Source organism: Zingiber officinale, chromosome 4A (genome assembly GCF_018446385.1).
Source record: "Zingiber officinale cultivar Zhangliang chromosome 4A, Zo_v1.1, whole genome shotgun sequence".
NCBI lineage: Eukaryota > Viridiplantae > Streptophyta > Magnoliopsida > Zingiberales > Zingiberaceae > Zingiber > Zingiber officinale.
Window position 1 is genome coordinate 123,532,364 of NC_055992.1, and position 25,144 is coordinate 123,557,507.

The window sequence follows — 25,144 nt, forward strand, 5'->3', positions numbered from 1 at the left end:
CATTGAATGTGGTAGCATATGATGCATTTACATATTTTTTTGGCATAATCATACAAATAAACACATTCGAACAACTAATCATTTGAATTATTTTTATTGTGTGAAGACTACTATTGGGTTGCACTATCTATTCGCTTCTTCTCTCTCCATTCCATTTATATAAAAGGTTATTTCCTTGCCATCATGATTTAAACAGTATTAAAAAAAACATCCTTTCGTTTTCTAGTGAATTTAGTATTTGATCCTACCTCATATAATGGATGGTGAGGGTAATTACTATAATAATTGGAATAGTAATATTTATGGGGCAAAACTTAGATATATGAATTTTGTTTAAATGGCAAATTTCATGATTTTAATACACTTTTAAATCCTATTTAGAGGAGGTTCCACGTGTGAACTTTGCTGATACAGCAATAATGTTAGTCGCACGTCAAGTTTAACGGAGATTAAGATGAGATTATGATGAAGATTAAGTTTTTTAAATACTTTATTTAAAAAAATGAGATAAATTTGCAGTTTTTAATGGTTGTAATAAATTTTAGAAAATATGAGAACTCTAATGAAAAATAAACGATGTGCATTGGGAGTTACTATATCTTACGAGCAGCTTTTTGGAAAAGTGTCATATGGTCTCTCGTTGATTGCTTTCCATGTCGGAGAAGACCGTGGATAAATCACCTTTTGATTAGGGTTTCCGTCGATCTCGCCTCTCTTCTAAATCTGCGAGTTCATTCAGAGCTAGTGAACCTTCGTTCCTTCCTTCCTTCCTTCGTTCACAAGGTAGCGTTCTGCTGATGGAGTCTCTTTCCAGATCGAGCGGCGACGAGGACGAGCTCAGGAGGGCTCAAGGATCGTCTCAAAGATGTGTGTGTTTGAGATTTTTTTTCTCCTTTTTTTAAGAAGCAAAAGAGAAACTATAGGTTTGAAAGGTCTCGTCTTTCATCTGCTGAGCTACTAATCTGTCGCAATTTATTTTTTGAGTGGTTTTACTTGCTCGAAGTTCAAATTTATTATTGTTATTTTTAATTATCTTTCTGCGGTATTTGATATCTCCAGCTGAAATGACGGGGAAGGTGGACGGGAAGAGTGGTGAGCAGAAACCAGGCACGCCAACTACGCCAAAATCAAAGCATTCAGCAACCGAGCAGCGTCGTAGGTGCAAAATCAATGATAGGTTGGTCACGAGTTCGGATTGCATTCACACTCTTAACATCTTCTGGTTAAATGCTTATTATTCTTTTGTAATTCTATCACACACAATAAATCTGAAAATAGAGCTTGGTAGAAGTTAAGTTGAATGTGATTGCTTAATTTCAGGAAATTCAATTTTTGTTTTTGGTCTAAATCAAGAACTTCAGTTTGTCCCTTGGTTTCCTGTCACGTTTCTTAGCAATAACTCGCACATCATTCAATTTGGCAAACATACACGTTGAAAGACATTTAACAGAAGGAATAGATATGACCAGAGGAAGTTAATTCAAAACCCCAACATTTAACACGTTTAAATGGGGACTCGTGGAGAAAGTTAATTGGAACATCATACCAGGTTGACATTGCTTTGTGCAATGGGTGAACAAGATGATAAATAATTATTCATCACCAGCTGTCACTTGTCCTTGTTCTATGAGTACAAAATTAGACATTTTGTTCTTCAGTTCATCTATACAGCTCTTTTAGATTTTTCTTTAGCTATTTAACTAAGACTTCATGAACTTTTGGCATCTGTTAAATTTAAAATGGTGTTTTTTTTTCTCCTTTTCAGCTTAAAAGGACTTAAAATTCACCTCCAGTTGATTTTATTTTGACTATTTTCTGTTTGCATCTTTCCCTTGTTTCATCTGTCTGGCCTATATGGGACTCATTATGCTCTACAATCTCTTTTAGCCTGCAACAACCAATTTATTTTGCATTCTCATTATCTTGTTTATTTGATGCTATAGTTGGATGAACTGTTCTGATTCCAGTTTTTAGAAGTCATTTTAACCATCTTTTATGCAACTATGCAAGTGGATGAATGGTCAATATGATATGACGATGATCTTGAACATAATGTGTGTTGTACTTGAGACCTGTCAATTGCTAAGTAAATTGCCAATTATGGAAGTCAGCATTTTCGACTCCATATTTATAGGAGCAATACCTCTTTTAGGAACAGTGCCTCTTTTAATCTGCGAAGACACTTCAAGCAACCTTGTGGCATTGATTTCTTCTAATCTCCTTTATGCTTAGGCAAATAATTCTTTGGGTGTTAAATTGCACTAGTGAACTGAAGGGTATAAACCCAATTTGCAAGTCCTCAAGTCTGCATTAAGAACTGTTTGAACTCCTATATCCTTGAAGAAATGTGTTAAGCATATAATTAGCTAGTTGATAACCCATGCACAAAAATTAGTTTCTTCTTAAGTTGAAAGATTTTGAAATCACCAATCAAACATGAAATATTTACTTGAAAATTTTACTGATTATTAAATTAAATTGCACAGCCGACCCCACCTAGTGGGAAAAGGCTTGGATGTTGTGAAATTAAATTAAATTGCTCACCTTGTTAATTTAAAATTTACGAGTTATTTGCTGAAATTTAATATTGAGAAAAATAATTATTAAATTTGAAACAACTACAACAACAACCAAGCATTATTCCATTAGGTGGGATCGGTTATATGAATCCTTCTACTCCATTGGGCGCTATCCCCTACTTTATCATCACTAATATTTATGATATACTTACTTGGGAGAGCAGAAAGTAAAACTAAGGAAAAGTTTTCGCAAAAAATTTCTATCATTTACTTCATTAAAATTTTAAGAGGGGAGAGAAACACAATCTATCAGCGGATAGTTTTAGAGCCAAAATCGATCACCTTAAAATCGGATGGAAAGCAATGGATGGAAAACAAATGATACATGTACTCCTTTTCATTCACAAAATTACATCATATATAAAAAATGACGCATGTACTCTTTTAACTCACAAAATTACACCATATACCTCCCAAAAATAAATGACGCATGTACCCTTTTCAGTTACAAAAATTACACTGCATGGACCCACCTTCCTCAATCAAGGTAAACAAGAGGAAGAGATTTCTTTCCCATTCCACTCTCTTCCCATGCCCCTAGGTTTATTTGATCCATCCATTGTTCACTCCTTAAGATAAACAGAGCATTAAATAAATTTTATCTTAATTTATTATTGCTAACTAAGTTTTTTTTTATCTTTCTCGTTTGATGATCATATCTATCATAGTTTCACATCATCTGCATTTATTGGTCTACATGCTCGTACCATTTTAAACGTGTCTTTCGGAGTTTTCCCAACGACTTTCTTTCTAATATTTTTATTTCTTATTATGTCCATCATTGTATGTTCGTATATCCATTTTAACATCCTTATCTCTATAATTTGCATCTTCTGCTCATGTGCTCGATCCAGATATTCAGCCCCATAAAACATAGCAAGTTTAATAATCATTTTATAAAGCTTTCCTTTAAGTCATAGAAGTATTTTACGATTAAAAAAAACACCTAAGGTTCTCATCCATTTCAATCATCCTGCTTGCATGGTAAGACATAGCAGGTCTATTATTTAGTGATATTATATTGATTTAAAGATACTTATTTTTTTCATATATAATAAAAGGAATGAGATAGATGAAATTGACAAAGCAGCTTACAATGCAAACTATCTTTTAATTTTTTTATTTGGATCGGAAATAGAATAATTAATTAAAAAATTTACTTGTATCCAATTAAGATAATATTGAATTATTAATAATCTTGTTTTATAGATATTACAAAAGATAAAACTTTTAGGCCATTATTCTTTTTTGATTCATTTAAATTAGATTCTTTTGCCATAACTTTCTTATCAATGAAAATACTTGAGATAAGAAATACTAGTTGAGAATTTGGTTAGAGCATGATCTTTAATAAAATGTTTTATAACACAATCATTATTATTTTGCACCTTTCTAAGCATGTTCTTAGAGACATTGCGATTATTTGAATACATCCGCTAATCAAATATTTGAGAGAAACTAAATAAATTGAGATACTAGTGCACCTATCAATTGGTACAAACTCGAAGATTTCATTTATCATCTTAAAATGGATGATGAATACAAAGAGTCAAAGATCTAAAATATCTTCATAAATAAACTTTGGCTTGGTGTTTAAAGTGTTGAGTCATGCTAATTACCACAATCAGACTTTATTGATTTTCATGGTGATTGATATGTGAGAAGGCATTGATATCGACACTGGAGTCTCGCAAGTCACAATTGATCTCCTCACTTTGTAAATCCACCACTCCATGCAAGAATTCTTGAGAAATGGTGGCAACACACGTGGGAGAAACAAAGGGACGAGAGAGAGAGACTAGATGAGAGAGAAGGTTGCTAAAGAAGTGGGTTGAAGGAGACCAATGATTGCCGACAAATGATGTGCACGATTGACTGCATCGTGAGGTAGAGGAAGAGAAGAATTCAGGGAGCAGAGTGAGGAGAGCATGTGGAGAGAGAAAGGGGGAGTAGAGTAAAAATAACTTCTAACCTCCTATAACTTATAGCAATCATTGAACTCATTAACTAGACTATTGGACTACCCTATACATGATGTTAGTTTAGTACTACACCGACAAAAAATAAGGTGCAAATTGAGCCTCTTTTGAGCTCATCAAACCCTAATCGTTGTTTGCTTAATGGACTCCACCCAACCCTAAATTGAGTTTCATTTGGCCCCCAAAACTTAAAATATTAATTCATTTCAGCTTAATTAGTCTTTAAAATTTTTAAAAATTAAGATGCAAAATTTTAAATAGGATAAAATTTATTATTTAACATCAAGTAGACTTGAGTTTCAACTTTGGTGACGTTGGGAGAGACAGAGAGATCATAAGCAAGTGACAAAAAAACTAGAATTTAGCGAGATCGTGTTTGTTTGGCTTCTCCTCCACAGCTTCTCTGGTTCCCATTTTCTCGTTGTTCATTCCAATGTTTTAATCAATAAATATAAACATAAAATAAACATTATCAACAATCTAATTAATTATTGAGAAAATAATTAATTATAATAAAATAAATAATTAAAAGTTATAATTTATACTAAATAAAGTTAATCATATTGTCATCAATAATTCAATTAAATAAATATCGAAATCGTACAGGCACGAAATAATACTATATGAAAATTTGTATCATTTCGATTTGCGATCAAAACTTTAACATGTCACTAGATTTTAAACCTTGTTTTGACATGTTATAATATCATGAAACAAACTGTAGTACAAAATTGGTCATTAACCACAGAAGGTTGCTTGAGTTAGATTGATGTTGGTCATTCTTTTTGAGAAGTATGCATCTCACAAAGAACGAGAAAGTAATTCAGAAAAAAGGATATTCATAGAGAACTCGTACAGTAGGTAACTACAATCTTCCTTGCCCTCTTGATTGCTTAGCCTTTTCGGGGCTTAAGATTCACTATGAGATCAAGCATGACTCATTCAACTTTGTCATTGCTCGATAGAGTTGACGCTTCACCTATCTTTCTCTTGCTTGCTATTGATTGAGGATTGTGGATTAAAAAAGATTATTATGGCATGAGAGAGAACACAATAATCTCTTGGTCAATAGTCATCCTAAAATTGCCCTTCAACTAAAAGCCATGTCGAATATAGTTAATTTGACCTAACTAGACCCCATAAATTGAATACATAATACTACTTTTATTAAAAATTGTATTAATAAAATCTAGCACTATTAAATAATTTAAACAAAAATATGATTTGATTATTGGTTATAATATTTTTTTATTTATTAATGTTGTATTAATATGTATGACATTATTTATAAATATTGCATTATTAAATTGATTGTAATAGCATATAATAGACATTTAACCATTGTAGGATTGATGGACAATTGAATCACCAGCCAACACCCAAAACTTTGCTATTGGAAGGATTTTATTGTTGTTGGTTTAAAATTGAACTGCTAAGTGTTTATAGGATAGCTAGAAAGAACCTGCAACTCTCATTAGTCTATGCTATATCCTAGACAGATGTCATTCACCACTATGGCGCCATCACCATGCACTTAGATTGACTAGTTATAGTGGCCTAAGTTGATCTTTGCTATTGAAGTGACAACAAATCTTCCACATTGTGCTTCCCATGGTTTGGAATCTCGTGCCGGACTACGATAAAAAAGCATCATATCGGTAAATCACTGAAACTCAATACCATTCGGCACCAAAGTTCACAATCTCAAGTTGTGCTGTAGTTTCAGCCAGAAAGATACTATTCTTGTATCATGTTGATGCTCCGATGCATGATATCAGGGACAGTTTGGAGGTTGAAGGAGAAAGAAGATGAAGTAAAGGAAGAAGACATTGTTTGTGTTGAATGGTATGAAATTTTGGTATGCATCAAAATATTGACACGATACAAACAATATCATTCTAGTCATAAACTAAAACTTCGGCATGACTCGAGATTTTGCACCATGGTGCTTCCTAGAACCTCACCTCAATTATTAACGTGATAGAATGACATTTGACATTTTCTAGGAGTTTGAGATAACTATTGTAAACTTGTGTACGAAATATTTTTATTTCTTGATTCTCATTGGTTTCAATATCATTGATCCTACCCATCCGATGTAGTTACTACTTAAATTCTTTGATTATCTTTTGGTGATTTTGACAACTATGAGGAGAGATCTCAAAAACTAACCATATTGGTGGAATCACTTATCTTTGTAGAATGTGACTACTATGATAAAATTTTGCAAAGGATACTACTAGGAAATGCCCATGAAAACACATCGAAATTTCCAAATGCAAAATAGAGAAGATGGTGCTGTATAAGAAGTTTTGCTATTATGGAATGAGAAGAAAAGTGTTTCAAAGTATAAAATAATATGATTATCCCAAATGTCCAACTGGATTTATGTTGATCCATCTCTGATGCTAGCAAACTGCTGTTCTTTCTATTAGGAGATTTCTTAGGACAAAAGTTTTAGAATTTATAGAGAAATTCCTTCTGAACTGAAAAGAGAAAAAAAGGACTTAAGGAGAGTAAGAGTTTACCTAAGGGAAAGCAATTTAAGAAGAGAGATGAAATAGGTATTGTATATAGTAACTTCATTACATAGTTATTCAAGTAGTTCAGATTTATTGGTGCTTTATGAGTTGCAACAACCGGTCTAAATTAGGTGACTTTAGATTTTTAACTTTTGGTTTATGACCCATTGATGCATTCTGGTGATGAAGTAGTACGCTTTCCTTAAATGATGAGACCATTTATGTCTCAATCACACAATCAATTCCCATAAAGAATTCCTAAATCAATTGGAACCTAGCACTTCAAATGGGAAATTAGCTTTTCCATTTAATTTGGAAATCTTGCAACTAATCTGCATGGTTTTCTACTGAAGCTTGTCAGAATCCATTTAGTCATTTACCATTTTGAAATTAATATAACTGTGAATATATGTTGTGGCAAGTAGAACAAAAATGGGAACTTTTGATTAGCTATTCAATCTAAAGAAACAAATTATGTGGCAAGAAATGGGTAGGCCAAGTGTTGAACGCAACTTTTAAATGCATATAGATTTGGCATGGATCCTGGAAAAGTTAACCATTTGTACATCTTGCTTAATAGTCAGTGGCACTTTTTTTTTTTTTTGAGTAAACTGACTTGGATTAATATGCTTCCTCAATCATGTAAATCACTCGTGGCCATGAAATTTGCTGGTGTCACGACCTGTAATTTTTTTTTACTTTCCTGTGCATTTGTATGAAGTGATATTTGCAAAGTGAGGTAATTATGAAACTCATCCTGTACTAAGTCACCCATGAATCATTCAAAAGTTGAATCTTTCACTTAGCCTTTCTTAACTTGAATAAACAAACACATGTAACTATTGATAAATTAATATTACATCCTTGTAGTTTATTGTTGTTTTAATTGATTATTGGTGTTTATGAGGGCTATAAACTATTCAAAGTATTTATGAAAAAAATGCTAAAACAAACTTCTTTGGATTGTGGAGTAATAGAAATTGAGGAAACAAATAATGCTTGTTATATTTTTGCTAATAGAACTATCCATATTTTATGATCTAAAAACTGATTCTACTCCACCGTGCAGATTTCAGATACTTAGAGACCTCATACCTCAGTGTGATCAGAAGAGGGATAAAGCTTCGTTTCTTTTAGAGGTAACTGCATGATTCTGATGTTTTCAATAACTTTTATTCCTGTACGATTAATAATTTGAGAAGTTGTTTCTCCTTGCAGGTTATTGAATATGTCAAATTTTTACAAGAAAAGGTACAAAAGTATGAAACCTTCCCAAGCTGGAATCAGGAAAACGAGAAATTGATACCATGGGTAATCTTCTGTCATTTCTTTGTAATTGTGGCTTGATAAAGAATTCACATTTATAGGCTTCCTCCATGTAAATGCAAATTAATATGGTGGTAAACGTAATGTTTAACTGGATGAACTACATCATAGCCTTAATATTTTAGAATCGACCAGATGCAATTAATAGATAACAGTTATTCTATATGTTTGGATTGTGAATTTTTAGGACATGGATGAAAGGTAAATCTTTGTGTCTGCATGTGTATTTAATCCATGATCTTGTACATGAAAGCCAAAAAGAAAATGGGTCAAAACCCATATGTTTTGAAGAAACTAGAATGGTGTTTCACTAAAAAATCAATTTTGTTGGCTATTGTGACAAGTGGAGAAGTAGGAAGAGATAGTAGGGTATGTTATCATCAGACTCTGAAATTGCATGACATATTTGTTTTGCTTGATGAGGTTGTGGTATGATGGTTTTGGGCTTGTCAATGTTTTGTGGACCCAATTAAGGTAACACTGTGGTGGTTGAATGTCGCTTTGACTGGTTGAAGCGCCTGAATGTAGGCTCGAAGGGTCTCTCTCGGCCCTTGCTTCATAGAAAACAGGCTGACACTTGTCTTCTGACAACGTCGGCTGTTAACGAAGTGGTGGAGGAAGGCCGTTCGAAAGTCCGTGAAGCTTTTGATCGATCCGTCCGACAATCTCCGGAACCAGTGTTGTGCCGAGCCCGATAATGTTGTAAAGAAGCCCCTGCATTTGACTCCATCCGTGTACTGATGAAGAGTTGTCGCATTGTCGAACTTGCCCAAGTGGTCGTCCGGATCCGTTGATCCATTATACTCCCTGATCGCCAGAGGAGCATAATGCCTGGGTAGCGGATCCTGCAAAATTGCTTCAGAGAATTGGCGGTTGATCCGCTCGGGTTACAAGTCGACTTGGGGAGCTTTCCCCTTCCTTGCATCCCGAGTTGGAGCTTCATCTGACGAAGATCCTTGGTCTTGATGGGCTTGTGCAATTTCTGAGCGTGGAGCGAGCCCTATGGAATGTGTCGAGGCGGGCGACGCTTCTGCCTGAGTGTCGGTCGGGCCTTTGTTTTGTCCCCATATGGAGAGTTGTTCTGGCCGGTCCTCGTGCGCCACTCGGCCTCCCGACGCCAAAGTCGCTTACTGCGCCATTCGTTCGGCTAATGCCTTTTGTTGCTGCTGCTCCACGATTTTTGCCGCTCGCGCCTGGATGAGCGCATCGAGCTCTTCTTGAGAGAACGTCACGGTGTGAGATCTTCTAGCTTCCTCCATCTTTTACTAGACTCAGATTCAGGTGCGTTCCCACAGACGACACCAATCATTTTGACAGATTAAAAAGTAAGTATTTTTTTTAAAAATCAATTAAAATTAATTTTTGGATGAAATGAAATTGACATGATGAAGGTTCTGGAAGCCAATTCTAAAGAAAAATATAATTCAAAATATTTGTGGAATGTAATAAGTGCATCTACAACAAGTAGGAATATTTCTTTCAAATATTTATGGCTCTCATTTCTATATCATTTTTTAAATATTTTACTATTCAAATATCTCAATTTTCACAATAAAATATCTTCACTTTCACATCATTTTAATGGACCATACTAGATTTAATTAAAATAAAAAATTAAAAAAATCAAAAATAGTGGCCCACTCTTTAGTAGGTCTTACAAGAGGAAATCATCGGACAGTAATTTATACCGATGATTTTTAATCATCCTTTAAGTATTCTCTCTACATCATTGGAAGATATTTAAGAAAATATTCCTCTCTAAATATTTCCGTTGGATGCTCTAATGTAATATTAATATGCAGGCCAATTTATATTTTGTATATTTCTTGCTAAATTAGTTGTAAGATACCAAACGCAGATGACAGCTCAGCATTGGTCCCACTGGATTCGGCGGACTCATCCACGGCTTGGATCATACCCGATCAAACAATACAGTGAAGAAGGAATAAACTGTGTCCTTCGCTCGATCTCTCGACCCATCGTCCGAAGGGGTAATTCGATCGGTATGCCTTTTCCAAATACTCAAAACTGTCGATTTCTTTCCTTTGAGATTTTTTTTCCCTTCTTATTTTTGTTGATTGATCTCCTCGGTCTGGTCAAAATCTGCTAGGCCTTCCCTCGTGTTTGTCTTTTTGATATGGGTATCGCTGGAACTGCAGTTTTTCCGGTTGTGGATCGCTGAAGGTAGCATCTTGATTTTGGTTTATGAGTTGGACAATGTTCTTTCTTCCCTGTTAATTTCCCTTTAATCTGGTCGGATTTTCGGTCCCTTTTCCTCTCCCTGTATTTCGAATTTTTCTGTTCTCTTCGGTTTAGGGTTTCAATTGTGAACGATGGTTTTGCCCACTTGCAAGCATTTATGCGTCGTATTCTAAGTGTGAAGTTCTTTTTCATCATCGATCATAGTTTCAGTTTGTATTTCTGCCATTAACCTTATTAAATTCTTTGATGACTTTGGTACTGTGCAGAGTTAGAATTGGTCATCTGACCTCTGCCGTCTCGATAGCCATCGGAGCAGCAAGCATCCTCTATTCTCGGAAAGGTCAGGCAGTGGATTTACCATCTGGAACCGCATTTGCAGTTGCTTCGTGGTTGGTCTTCCATTTTACGCAGGGCGCATGCTGCTTCTTGGAGTTCGTTATCAGTTAAATCACTCGCGCATACCTTCAGACTTCTGTTCTCTCAACTATGTCACGGAGCATAAGCCCATCTATGTCACGGAGCATAAGTCCATCGAGGCAGAAAGTGGTTAAGACGAAACCACGAGGCTTCGATGAAGAGTCAGTTTCAGTTTTTGCTAAAATCATCCATTCAGATATCCACATGGAGGATCACATATGGGCACTTTTACCGGAGGATTTGCTAATGGAGGTACTTGCAAGGGTGCCTCCATTCTTGATCTTCAGGTTGATGCCGGTCTGCAGAAGGTGGAACTCAATTCTTCAGGACCGTAGTTTTCTTGCAGCCCACTCTCGCGTTCCTTCGCATGGACCCTGCCTTCTCACATTTTGGAAAAGCTCACAGGCATATCAATGCTCGGTCTTCAGCCTTCCCCTGAAAACATGGTACAAGATCCCTTTTGCATTTCTACCAGATTGGGCTTTTTGGCTGGTTGGTTCTTCAGGAGGTCTTCTTTGTTTATCTGGATATGATGGGCTTGACTTTAAAATCCTTGTTTGCAATCCCTTAACTCAGACATGGAAGGTATTGCCTAGCATGCATCACAATCAGCAAAGGCAATTGACCTTGGTAGTTGATAAGGTGGACTGTACTTTTAAAGTGATTGCTACAGGTGGTGATATCCTTGGAGATCAAACTTTACCGACTGAAGTCTATTACTCAAGACTTGATAGTTGGTCAGTTCATCAGGTAATGCCAGCCGTTACTTTATGTTCATCAAAAATGGCATTTTGTGATTCGAGGCTTTATCTAGAGACTCTTTCACCACTTGGGCTTATGATGTATCGAGTGGATATGGGGCAATGGGAACACATTCCAGCAAAATTTCCACGTTCATTACTGGATGGTTATTTAGTTGCTGGTGCAAAAAAACGTTTGTTTCTAGTGGGAAGGATTGGACTTTTCAGCACTCTTCAAAGCATTCGCATTTGGGAGCTTGATCATGCAAAGACAGCATGGGTTGAAATCAGTAGGATGCCACCAAAGTATTTCAGGGCCCTTCTGAGATTATCAGCTGATAGATTTGATTGTTTTGGACAGGACAATCAAATATGTTTTACTTCCTGGAATCAAGGAAAAGGTCTTCTCTATGATGTCGACAAAAAAGCTTGGTCATGGATTGTAGGATGGGTGATCCAATTATGCAGTACTCAGGTTTGCTTTTATCAACCAAGGTTTGACAAACTTATCTGAAATTGTTACTTGGTCAGGACCAGATTGATAGTAGTGGTACTCAAGGAAAGTCACCTTTGCATAATATGGGCTTTTTGAATAATTATTTTTTTCTTTCCAAAGAGAGTCCAACTTTCACTAATTTAATTATAGAGCATTATTATTCAAAATGGGCTACATTAACCAGACAATTTTGGTGCATTGAAATGTATATGAAGAGAAGTTGCCTAAATGAGAGAAGGTACCCTAGATTGATGTGCTAGCATGCCTCATATGACAATCCACTTGTTCTTAATTTTGTGAATTTAATATGATTTGGTATGCTATTTCAGTCTGTTCTGCCTCATGAGACCAATGCATCTTTCCATAAAGGCATTTTCTTGAATCTCCTTGAAGAGACCACATACTGGACCTCTGCTGCAGCTTCAACATAAAGACTACTGAATATGCTACACGATGATTATGAAATGAGTTACACAGACAGGATAATTTTGGTGCAGGGAAATGTGTTCGAATAGAAGTTGTGTGGGTCTGAGATGCTTGCCGAGACTGCTTTGCTAGTGTGCCTTGTATCAGAGTTCCTTATTCTTGCCTAGATGGCTACGTGGATTAAATATTAATTGGCATTAGCCTTTTCAGTTTGTTCTTCCTTGTGAGTTAAGGTGCACTTCACCATAAAGCATTTCTTGAATCTCCTAGAAGAGCAATATACCAGGGATCTGCTGTCACTTTGACATAATGATAATTGTATATGCTTTTATCTGGTTTATATGCTATACTGGAAGATATGCTGGCCAACTGCTTGATATTGTATCAAGATTACACTTACAGGTGAAAGAGTATGTAAGGTTGAACTGACCTGGGGTATAACTGGTAATTACTTATATCCTTTGACAACTATTTTTTATAAAGCAACTATAGGTCATCCTTATTTTGGTAGAATTTTGAAACATGTTTGATAACATTTTTCAAATATCAACTATCTTTTTTTGGGGTATTTAATTTATTGACATCAGCATTTTTCTATATGATGATAGGTTGTGCATTTTTGTTACCATAGAAAACATAATAGCATACTAGACAGAAGAATCCGATGAACAATTTTAGCTTTCTTCTAACCTTGTTCCGTTCAAGGACTTTTCTAATGGCATCTAATCTAGTGTCTGATCAAACAGGAACTGACAGTTGACTTTGATGCTGTAGAGAGTGAACCATTGGTGGACGGAAAGTGTGGCAAGATGGGGACAGTCTTGTGTTGGTAAATTTGTGATCCAAGAGCAGAAGCAGGCCTTTTACAGTCTTGGCACTGACACTCTTAAAATTCAAGAAGCTTCATAGTGATGCTGCTGAATCATGTTAGGGAAAGAGTTTCTATAGTCTTTCTCAGGTGGCTCAGTGTGCTATGTTGAGATGGGAAAATGTTATATCAGCATTTCTCTTGGCAATCAGTAATTCTTCAGAATAAACTTGTGATCCTGAGAGCAGCAGAAGCAAATGTTTACAATACTTGGCACTGATACTTAAAATTCAAGCAGCTTAGTGATGCTGATGAATCCAGTAGCAACTCGTCAGAGTAAACTTGTGATCTGACAGCACAAAAGCAGGTGTTTTACGGTACTTGGCAGCGACTGAAAATTCAAGAATCTTTATACTGATGCTGATGAATCAAAGTTAGGGGGCAAATTTTCTTGGGTGGCTCGGATAGCTTCGACAAGGTTGAAAAATGTTATATCGGCATCTCTCTTGACAATTAAGCAATTCATCTGATTTATGTGGAAAAAGGTGGCCAAACCCGGTCTCTTTTTGACTGAGCTGAGTTGAGGGTGATAAAATGCTGCGACATTCTTAACAATTGCCGTGTCACTCTATTTTATTTTATTCTTTTAATTGACAGTTGCTGGGTTACTAACTGACCTAACTTACATCTCTACTGTGTGGCACCGAAGAACTAGCTATTAGAATGTGGATTGCAGTTGACTAAAGGCTTTGATAGTCAATTGACAATGAAATTTAGTTGTTGGTTTTGTGTGTTTCAAATGATTGGAGGTGGACCAAAGTGAGAGAGCTCGTTATAAAGCCTTATTAGGATCCTGAGCATAAAGAAGTTGCACAAAAACATTCTCAATACTCCTTAAATTGAGTGTTAGCATTGCTCTAAAGTCTCCAAGACTTGAAGATTTTTATGCAAACTTTTTGATAATTTTATTATTATTATTTTTAGCATTGAATGTGGTAGCATATGATGCATTTACATATTTTTTTGGCATAATCATACAAATAAACACATTCGAACAACTAATCATTTGAATTATTTTTATTGTGTGAAGACTACTATTGGGTTGCACTATCTATTCGCTTCTTCTCTCTCCATTCCATTTATATAAAAGGTTATTTCCTTGCCATCATGATTTAAACAGTATTAAAAAAAACATCCTTTCGTTTTCTAGTGAATTTAGTATTTGATCCTACCTCATATAATGGATGGTGAGGGTAATTACTATAATAATTGGAATAGTAATATTTATGGGGCAAAACTTAGATATATGAATTTTGTTTAAATGGCAAATTTCATGATTTTAATACACTTTTAAATCCTATTTAGAGGAGGTTCCACGTGTGAACTTTGCTGATACAGCAATAATGTTAGTCGCACGTCAAGTTTAACGGAGATTAAGATGAGATTATGATGAAGATTAAGTTTTTTAAATACTTTATTTAAAAAAATGAGATAAATTTGCAGTTTTTAATGGTTGTAATAAATTTTAGAAAATATGAGAACTCTAATGAAAAATAAACGATGTGCATTGGGAGTTACTATATCTTACGAGCAGCTTTTTGGAAAAGTGTCATATGGTCTCTCGTTGATTGCTTTCCATGTCGGAGAAGACCGTGGATAAATCACCTTTTGATTAGGGTTTCCGTCGATCTCGCCTCTCTTCTAAATCTGCGAGTTCATTCAGAGCTAGTGAACCTTCGTTCCTTCCTTCCTTCCTTCGTTCACAAGGTAGCGTTCTGCTGATGGAGTCTCTTTCCAGATCGAGCGGCGACGAGGACGAGCTCAGGAGGGCTCAAGGATCGTCTCAAAGATGTGTGTGTTTGAGATTTTTTTTCTCCTTTTTTTAAGAAGCAAAAGAGAAACTATAGGTTTGAAAGGTCTCGTCTTTCATCTGCTGAGCTACTAATCTGTCGCAATTTATTTTTTGAGTGGTTTTACTTGCTCGAAGTTCAAATTTATTATTGTTATTTTTAATTATCTTTCTGCGGTATTTGATATCTCCAGCTGAAATGACGGGGAAGGTGGACGGGAAGAGTGGTGAGCAGAAACCAGGCACGCCAACTACGCCAAAATCAAAGCATTCAGCAACCGAGCAGCGTCGTAGGTGCAAAATCAATGATAGGTTGGTCACGAGTTCGGATTGCATTCACACTCTTAACATCTTCTGGTTAAATGCTTATTATTCTTTTGTAATTCTATCACACACAATAAATCTGAAAATAGAGCTTGGTAGAAGTTAAGTTGAATGCGATTGCTTAATTTCAGGAAATTCAATTTTTGTTTTTGGTCTAAATCAAGAACTTCAGTTTGTCCCTTGGTTTCCTGTCACGTTTCTTAGCAATAACTCGCACATCATTCAATTTGGCAAACATACACGTTGAAAGACATTTAACAGAAGGAATAGATATGACCAGAGGAAGTTAATTCAAAACCCCAACATTTAACACGTTTAAATGGGGACTCGTGGAGAAAGTTAATTGGAACATCATACCAGGTTGACATTGCTTTGTGCAATGGGTGAACAAGATGATAAATAATTATTCATCACCAGCTGTCACTTGTCCTTGTTCTATGAGTACAAAATTAGACATTTTGTTCTTCAGTTCATCTATACAGCTCTTTTAGATTTTTCTTTAGCTATTTAACTAAGACTTCATGAACTTTTGGCATCTGTTAAATTTAAAATGGTGTTTTTTTTCTCCTTTTCAGCTTAAAAGGACTTAAAATTCACCTCCAGTTGATTTTATTTTGACTATTTTCTGTTTGCATCTTTCCCTTGTTTCATCTGTCTGGCCTATATGGGACTCATTATGCTCTACAATCTCTTTTAGCCTGCAACAACCAATTTATTTTGCATTCTCATTATCTTGTTTATTTGATGCTATAGTTGGATGAACTGTTCTGATTCCAGTTTTTAGAAGTCATTTTAACCATCTTTTATGCAACTATGCAAGTGGATGAATGGTCAATATGATATGACGATGATCTTGAACATAATGTGTGTTGTACTTGAGACCTGTCAATTGCTAAGTAAATTGCCAATTATGGAAGTCAGCATTTTCGACTCCATATTTATAGGAGCAATACCTCTTTTAGGAACAGTGCCTCTTTTAATCTGCGAAGACACTTCAAGCAACCTTGTGGCATTGATTTCTTCTAATCTCCTTTATGCTTAGGCAAATAATTCTTTGGGTGTTAAATTGCACTAGTGAACTGAAGGGTATAAACCCAATTTGCAAGTCCTCAAGTCTGCATTAAGAACTGTTTGAACTCCTATATCCTTGAAGAAATGTGTTAAGCATATAATTAGCTAGTTGATAACCCATGCACAAAAATTAGTTTCTTCTTAAGTTGAAAGATTTTGAAATCACCAATCAAACATGAAATATTTACTTGAAAATTTTACTGATTATTAAATTAAATTGCACAGCCGACCCCACCTAGTGGGAAAAGGCTTGGATGTTGTGAAATTAAATTAAATTGCTCACCTTGTTAATTTAAAATTTACGAGTTATTTGCTGAAATTTAATATTGAGAAAAATAATTATTAAATTTGAAACAACTACAACAACAACCAAGCATTATTCCATTAGGTGGGATCGGTTATATGAATCCTTCTACTCCATTGGGCGCTATCCCCTACTTTATCATCACTAATATTTATGATATACTTACTTGGGAGAGCAGAAAGTAAAACTAAGGAAAAGTTTTCGCAAAAAATTTCTATCATTTACTTCATTAAAATTTTAAGAGGGGAGAGAAACACAATCTATCAGCGGATAGTTTTAGAGCCAAAATCGATCACCTTAAAATCGGATGGAAAGCAATGGATGGAAAACAAATGATACATGTACTCCTTTTCATTCACAAAATTACATCATATATAAAAAATGACGCATGTACTCTTTTAACTCACAAAATTACACCATATACCTCCCAAAAATAAATGACGCATGTACCCTTTTCAGTTACAAAAATTACACTGCATGGACCCACCTTCCTCAATCAAGGTAAACAAGAGGAAGAGATTTCTTTCCCATTCCACTCTCTTCCCATGCCCCTAGGTTTATTTGATCCATCCATTGTTCACTCCTTAAGATAAACAGAGCATTAAATAAATTTTATCTTAATTTATTATTGCTAACTAAGTTTTTTTTTATCTTTCTCGTTTGATGATCATATCTATCATAGTTTCACATCATCTGCATTTATTGGTCTACATGCTCGTACCATTTTAAACGTGTCTTTCGGAGTTTTCCCAACGACTTTCTTTCTAATATTTTTATTTCTTATTATGTCCATCATTGTATGTTCGTATATCCATTTTAACATCCTTATCTCTATAATTTGCATCTTCTGCTCATGTGCTCGATCCAGATATTCAGCCCCATAAAACATAGCAAGTTTAATAATCATTTTATAAAGCTTTCCTTTAAGTCATAGAAGTATTTTACGATTAAAAAAAACACCTAAGGTTCTCATCCATTTCAATCATCCTGCTTGCATGGTAAGACATAGCAGGTCTATTATTTAGTGATATTATATTGATTTAAAGATACTTATTTTTTTCATATATAATAAAAGGAATGAGATAGATGAAATTGACAAAGCAGCTTACAATGCAAACTATCTTTTAATTTTTTTATTTGGATCGGAAATAGAATAATTAATTAAAAAATTTACTTGTATCCAATTAAGATAATATTGAATTATTAATAATCTTGTTTTATAGATATTACAAAAGATAAAACTTTTAGGCCATTATTCTTTTTTGATTCATTTAAATTAGATTCTTTTGCCATAACTTTCTTATCAATGAAAATACTTGAGATAAGAAATACTAGTTGAGAATTTGGTTAGAGCATGATCTTTAATAAAATGTTTTATAACACAATCATTATTATTTTGCACCTTTCTAAGCATGTTCTTAGAGACATTGCGATTATTTGAATACATCCGCTAATCAAATATTTGAGAGAAACTAAATAAATTGAGATACTAGTGCACCTATCAATTGGTACAAACTCGAAGATTTCATTTATCATCTTAAAATGGATGATGAATACAAAGAGTCAAAGATCTAAAATATCTTCATAAATAAACTTTGGCTTGGTGTTTAAAGTGTTGAGTCATGCTAATTACCACAATCAGACTTTATTGATTTTCATGGTGATTGATATGTGAGAAGGCATTGATATCGACACTGGAGTCTCGCAAGTCACAATTGATCTCCTCACTTTGTAAATCCACCACTCCATGCAAGAATTCTTGAGAAATGGTGGCAACACACGTGGGAGAAACAAAGGGACGAGAGAGAGAGACTAGATGAGAGAGAAGGTTGCTAAAGAAGTGGGTTGAAGGAGACCAATGATTGCCGACAAATGATGTGCACGATTGACTGCATCGTGAGGTAGAGGAAGAGAAGAATTCAGGGAGCAGAGTGAGGAGAGCATGTGGAGAGAGAAAGGGGGAGTAGAGTAAAAATAACTTCTAACCTCCTATAACTTATAGCAATCATTGAACTCATTAACTAGACTATTGGACTACCCTATACATGATGTTAGTTTAGTACTACACCGACAAAAAATAAGGTGCAAATTGAGCCTCTTTTGAGCTCATCAAACCCTAATCGTTGTTTGCTTAATGGACTCCACCCAACCCTAAATTGAGTTTCATTTGGCCCCCAAAACTTAAAATATTAATTCATTTCAGCTTAATTAGTCTTTAAAATTTTTAAAAATTAAGATGCAAAATTTTAAATAGGATAAAATTTATTATTTAACATCAAGTAGACTTGAGTTTCAACTTTGGTGACGTTGGGAGAGACAGAGAGATCATAAGCAAGTGACAAAAAAACTAGAATTTAGCGAGATCGTGTTTGTTTGGCTTCTCCTCCACAGCTTCTCTGGTTCCCATTTTCTCGTTGTTCATTCCAATGTTTTAATCAATAAATATAAACATAAAATAAACATTATCAACAATCTAATTAATTATTGAGAAAATAATTAATTATAATAAAATAAATAATTAAAAGTTATAATTTATACTAAATAAAGTTAATCATATTGTCATCAATAATTCAATTAAATAAATATCGAAATCGTACAGGCACGAAATAATACTATATGAAAATTTGTATCATTTCGATTTGCGATCAAAACTTTAACATGTCACTAGATTTTAAACCTTGTTTTGACATGTTATAATATCATGAAACAAACTGTAGTACAAAATTGGTCATTAACCACAGAAGGTTGCTTGAGTTAGATTGATGTTGGTCATTCTTTTTGAGAAGTATGCATCTCACAAAGAACGAGAAAGTAATTCAGAAAAAAGGATATTCATAGAGAACTCGTACAGTAGGTAACTACAATCTTCCTTGCCCTCTTGATTGCTTAGCCTTTTCGGGGCTTAAGATTCACTATGAGATCAAGCATGACTCATTCAACTTTGTCATTGCTCGATAGAGTTGACGCTTCACCTATCTTTCTCTTGCTTGCTATTGATTGAGGATTGTGGATTAAAAAAGATTATTATGGCATGAGAGAGAACACAATAATCTCTTGGTCAATAGTCATCCTAAAATTGCCCTTCAACTAAAAGCCATGTCGAATATAGTTAATTTGACCTAACTAGACCCCATAAATTGAATACATAATACTACTTTTATTAAAAATTGTATTAATAAAATCTAGCACTATTAAATAATTTAAACAAAAATATGATTTGATTATTGGTTATAATATTTTTTTATTTATTAATGTTGTATTAATATGTATGACATTATTTATAAATATTGCATTATTAAATTGATTGTAATAGCATATAATAGACATTTAACCATTGTAGGATTGATGGACAATTGAATCACCAGCCAACACCCAAAACTTTGCTATTGGAAGGATTTTATTGTTGTTGGTTTAAAATTGAACTGCTAAGTGTTTATAGGATAGCTAGAAAGAACCTGCAACTCTCATTAGTCTATGCTATATCCTAGACAGATGTCATTCACCACTATGGCGCCATCACCATGCACTTAGATTGACTAGTTATAGTGGCCTAAGTTGATCTTTGCTATTGAAGTGACAACAAATCTTCCACATTGTGCTTCCCATGGTTTGGAATCTCGTGCCGGACTACGATAAAAAAGCATCATATCGGTAAATCACTGAAACTCAATACCATTCGGCACCAAAGTTCACAATCTCAAGTTGTGCTGTAGTTTCAGCCAGAAAGATACTATTCTTGTATCATGTTGATGCTCCGATGCATGATATCAGGGACAGTTTGGAGGTTGAAGGAGAAAGAAGATGAAGTAAAGGAAGAAGACATTGTTTGTGTTGAATGGTATGAAATTTTGGTATGCATCAAAATATTGACACGATACAAACAATATCATTCTAGTCATAAACTAAAACTTCGGCATGACTCGAGATTTTGCACCATGGTGCTTCCTAGAACCTCACCTCAATTATTAACGTGATAGAATGACATTTGACATTTTCTAGGAGTTTGAGATAACTATTGTAAACTTGTGTACGAAATATTTTTATTTCTTGATTCTCATTGGTTTCAATATCATTGATCCTACCCATCCGATGTAGTTACTACTTAAATTCTTTGATTATCTTTTGGTGATTTTGACAACTATGAGGAGAGATCTCAAAAACTAACCATATTGGTGGAATCACTTATCTTTGTAGAATGTGACTACTATGATAAAATTTTGCAAAGGATACTACTAGGAAATGCCCATGAAAACACATCGAAATTTCCAAATGCAAAATAGAGAAGATGGTGCTGTATACGAAGTTTTGCTATTATGGAATGAGAAGAAAAGTGTTTCAAAGTATAAAATAATATGATTATCCCAAATGTCCAACTGGATTTATGTTGATCCATCTCTGATGCTAGCAAACTGCTGTTCTTTCTATTAGGAGATTTCTTAGGACAAAAGTTTTAGAATTTATAGAGAAATTCCTTCTGAACTGAAGAGAGAAAAAAAGGACTTAAGGAGAGTAAGAGTTTACCTAAGGGAAAGCAATTTAAGAAGAGAGATGAAATAGGTATTGTATATAGTAACTTCATTACATAGTTATTCAAGTAGTTCAGATTTATTGGTGCTTTATGAGTTGCAACAACCGGTCTAAATTAGGTGACTTTAGATTTTTAACTTTTGGTTTATGACCCATTGATGCATTCTGGTGATGAAGTAGTACGCTTTCCTTAAATGATGAGACCATTTATGTCTCAATCACACAATCAATTCCCATAAAGAATTCCTAAATCAATTGGAACCTAGCACTTCAAATGGGAAATTAGCTTTTCCATTTAATTTGGAAATCTTGCAACTAATCTGCATGGTTTTCTACTGAAGCTTGTCAGAATCCATTTAGTCATTTACCATTTTGAAATTAATATAACTGTGAATATATGTTGTGGCAAGTAGAACAAAAATGGGAACTTTTGATTAGCTATTCAATCTAAAGAAACAAATTATGTGGCAAGAAATGGGTAGGCCAAGTGTTGAACGCAACTTTTAAATGCATATAGATTTGGCATGGATCCTGGAAAAGTTAACCATTTGTACATCTTGCTTAATAGTCAGTGGCACTTTTTTTTTTTTTTGAGTAAACTGACTTGGATTAATATGCTTCCTCAATCATGTAAATCACTCGTGGCCATGAAATTTGCTGGTGTCACGACCTGTAATTTTTTTTTACTTTCCTGTGCATTTGTATGAAGTGATATTTGCAAAGTGAGGTAATTATGAAACTCATCCTGTACTAAGTCACCCATGAATCATTCAAAAGTTGAATCTTTCACTTAGCCTTTCTTAACTTGAATAAACAAACACATGTAACTATTGATAAATTAATATTACATCCTTGTAGTTTATTGTTGTTTTAATTGATTATTGGTGTTTATGAGGGCTATAAACTATTCAAAGTATTTATGAAAAAAATGCTAAAACAAACTTCTTTGGATTGTGGAGTAATAGAAATTGAGGAAACAAATAATGCTTGTTATATTTTTGCTAATAGAACTATCCATATTTTATGATCTAAAAACTGATTCTACTCCACCGTGCAGATTTCAGATACTTAGAGACCTCATACCTCAGTGTGATCAGAAGAGGGATAAAGCTTCGTTTCTTTTAGAGGTAACTGCATGATTCTGATGTTTTCAATAACTTTTATTCCTGTACGATTAATAATTTGAGAAGTTGTTTCTCCTTGCAGGTTATTGAATATGTCAAATTTTTACAAGAAAAGGTACAAAAGTATGAAACCTTCCCAAGCTGGAATCAGGAAAACGAGAAATTGATACCATGGGTAATCTTCTGTCATTTCTTTGTAATTGTGGCTTGATAAAGAATTCACATTTATAGGCTTCCTCCATGTAAATGCAAATTAATATGGTGGTAAACGTAATGTTTAACTGGATGAACTACATCATAGCCTTAATATTTTAGAATCGACCAGATGCAATTAATAGATAACAGTTATTCTATATGTTTGGATTGTGAATTTTTAGGACATGGATGAAAGGTAAATCTTTGTGTCTGCATGTGTATTTAATCCATGATCTTGTACATGAAAGCCAAAAAGAAAATGGGTCAAAACCCATATGTTTTGAAGAAACTAGAATGGTGTTTCACTAAAAAATCAATTTTGTTGGCTATTGTGACAAGTGGAGAAGTAGGAAGAGATAGTAGGGTATGTTATCATCAGACTCTGAAATTGCATGACATATTTGTTTTGCTTGATGAGGTTGTGGTATGATGGTTTTGGGCTTGTCAATGTTTTGTGGACCCAATTAAGGTAACACTGTGGTGGTTGCCTGATCTGAAAATACAAGCTACCAATCAATTTCCTTCTTCTTGTCAGTCCTCTGCTTATCAAATGTAAGAGATATGATCTTAATGAAAACCAAAACAAGTAATCTGTAATGTTTACTTGCCAGATTGATTAATTTAATTTTATGCTGGTCATTTTGTTCTTTGAAATTAGGAAAAAGAAAAGAAAAAAGATAGTGGAAGTCTAGGAGTTATAGGCACACTAGTCAACATTGTAAGTGCTAGTGTAAAAGAACATACTATTTATGTAGTTTGTTCAAATGCACATTTAATTTTTATGTATGGAAATGTCTCTAAGAATATTGTATTTAGAAACTAAATTGGAAACTGATGCGTGAAAGTTGATTTTTGGTTAACTGGGAACTAGAATTTGTTTGCTATCATATTGATCATTTTAGTTTCATATTTGAGCGAAATGCAACCAGGTTTAGTTTGAATGATAAGTTAAATCTGGGCAGTCTTCCTTTTTTAGCATACTAGCATATAGTCATTTGCAATGTGCGTTCTGCTCTTCTTTATCTTATGCTTTGCTTTTGTTGGTACATTTTGACTAATGACTTTTCTTGGCTACCAGAGCAACAATCAAGGAGGGTCTAGAGAGAGTATAACAGACCCTTCTAACCTTGCTAAAAATGGTCCTCAGTCTGGCCTCTTGTTTGCTGGAAAGTTTGTTGATAATACGAATCTGGGGGAACAAATATCTCTCTCGAACGTGCAGAATGTAGCAGAAGCTGATGTGAATCTTGTTCCAATGCAGTCAAACTATTATGCTTCTGTTGGTAGGGGATCTGATTTTATGCAGCCTCAAGAGAGATTAATTACAGACTCTGAAAACTTAGTATCTCATTCTCAATCTGAGTGGCAAGGTTCTTCCTGCATGGCCGATTGCACTGTGGGCTGCGAAAATGATCAAGAATTGACCATAGATGAGGGCACAATTAACTTTTCTAGCATCTACTCCCAAGGGTGAGTCCTCATTCAAACCTTAAGTTTTTTTTTCCCTATTATGTTGCTAAACATGAAATAAGTGATCTTTATATTACCTGATGCAGTTTGTTGACTACGCTATCACAAGCGGTTGCTAGTTCAGGATTAGACCTGTCGCAAGCAAGCATTTCTGTACAGATTAATCTTGGTAGGCGTGCAATCAAAAGGCCTACCAACACTAATGTGTCCGATGGAAAGGTATGAACTATTTATCTAATATTTTCCCTTTATCTTTCACTTAACTAGACGGTATGATCATCAATTGCAAACTTGGGATCAGTGCGATTAGAGAACTTATGTTGCCTAGGGTTATTCTTAGATGCAATCAGGTTTTCTAATGGCTACTTGCTTAAACTCATTGTCATACGAATCAAGTATTTACTGGATTTCAGAACTCTTGATGTCCATGCCCTGCTTAAATATGCAAGCTTAGTATTTTGCTACTTGTTTCTTAGGATCTGTCTGACCCGTCAATTATGAATCAAGCGATTGGGGTGCCCGGGCCAGGGAGCAACTTTTCAGAGTCCGAACAAACTAAGAGGCAAAAGGTAGACAACAGCTAATGCCTATTGTGCCTGTGATCTCCTGCCAAATGAACTGGTGGTGTATGAGCAATATTGTGTATTCTTTGTATTCTGCATCATATTTTGTGAGGTTTTCATGTAGTGGTCCTTGTTAACCGGCTAGCAGCGCGAATTGTACTGATCAAGAAACACAATTGCTTTCCTCCTATGCTTAATTCGATTCATCTGTCTAGTTTAAAG

The 25,144-nt window shown here is 34.6% G+C and overlaps 3 protein-coding genes across 8 annotated transcripts; all 3 read left to right on the plus strand.

Moving 5' to 3' along the window:
• Positions 1 to 612: 612 nt before the first annotated feature.
• Positions 613 to 8,880, plus strand: LOC121970918 (transcription factor BIM2-like). 2 transcript variants are annotated; one of them, XM_042521926.1, is made up of 4 exons: positions 613 to 932; positions 1,060 to 1,177; positions 8,150 to 8,219; positions 8,299 to 8,880. In XM_042521926.1, exons 1-4 carry the CDS (start codon positions 866 to 868, stop codon positions 8,425 to 8,427), a joined length of 384 nt encoding a protein of 127 aa, XP_042377860.1. In that variant the 5' UTR covers positions 613 to 865; the 3' UTR covers positions 8,428 to 8,880. The 2 variants fall into 2 exon arrangements, with proteins under 2 accessions (XP_042377860.1, XP_042377858.1); XM_042521924.1 differs by having other exon boundaries at positions 616 to 867; positions 8,299 to 8,442.
• Positions 8,881 to 10,312: 1,432 nt separating this feature from the next.
• On the plus strand, positions 10,313 to 14,282 carry LOC121970915 (F-box/kelch-repeat protein At5g15710-like). 4 transcript variants are annotated; one of them, XM_042521920.1, is made up of 4 exons: positions 10,313 to 10,409; positions 10,875 to 12,499; positions 12,591 to 13,131; positions 13,434 to 14,282. In XM_042521920.1, the coding sequence occupies exon 2, from the start codon at positions 11,095 to 11,097 to the stop codon at positions 12,277 to 12,279; it is 1,185 nt and encodes a 394-aa protein (XP_042377854.1). In that variant the 5' UTR covers positions 10,313 to 10,409; positions 10,875 to 11,094; the 3' UTR covers positions 12,280 to 12,499; positions 12,591 to 13,131; positions 13,434 to 14,282. The 4 variants fall into 4 exon arrangements, with proteins under 4 accessions (XP_042377854.1, XP_042377852.1, XP_042377855.1 ...); XM_042521918.1 differs by having other exon boundaries at positions 10,875 to 13,131; XM_042521921.1 differs by having other exon boundaries at positions 10,875 to 13,131; positions 13,462 to 14,282.
• Positions 14,283 to 15,094: 812 nt separating this feature from the next.
• LOC121970917 (transcription factor BIM2-like) lies at positions 15,095 to 25,143 on the plus strand. 2 transcript variants are annotated; one of them, XM_042521922.1, is made up of 7 exons: positions 15,095 to 15,346; positions 15,539 to 15,656; positions 22,628 to 22,697; positions 22,777 to 22,869; positions 23,968 to 24,359; positions 24,446 to 24,578; positions 24,836 to 25,143. In XM_042521922.1, the coding sequence occupies exons 1-7, from the start codon at positions 15,277 to 15,279 to the stop codon at positions 24,941 to 24,943; spliced, it is 984 nt and encodes a 327-aa protein (XP_042377856.1). In that variant the 5' UTR covers positions 15,095 to 15,276; the 3' UTR covers positions 24,944 to 25,143. The 2 variants fall into 2 exon arrangements, with proteins under 2 accessions (XP_042377856.1, XP_042377857.1); XM_042521923.1 differs by having other exon boundaries at positions 15,277 to 15,411.
• The last annotated feature ends 1 nt before the right edge of the window (position 25,144 follows it).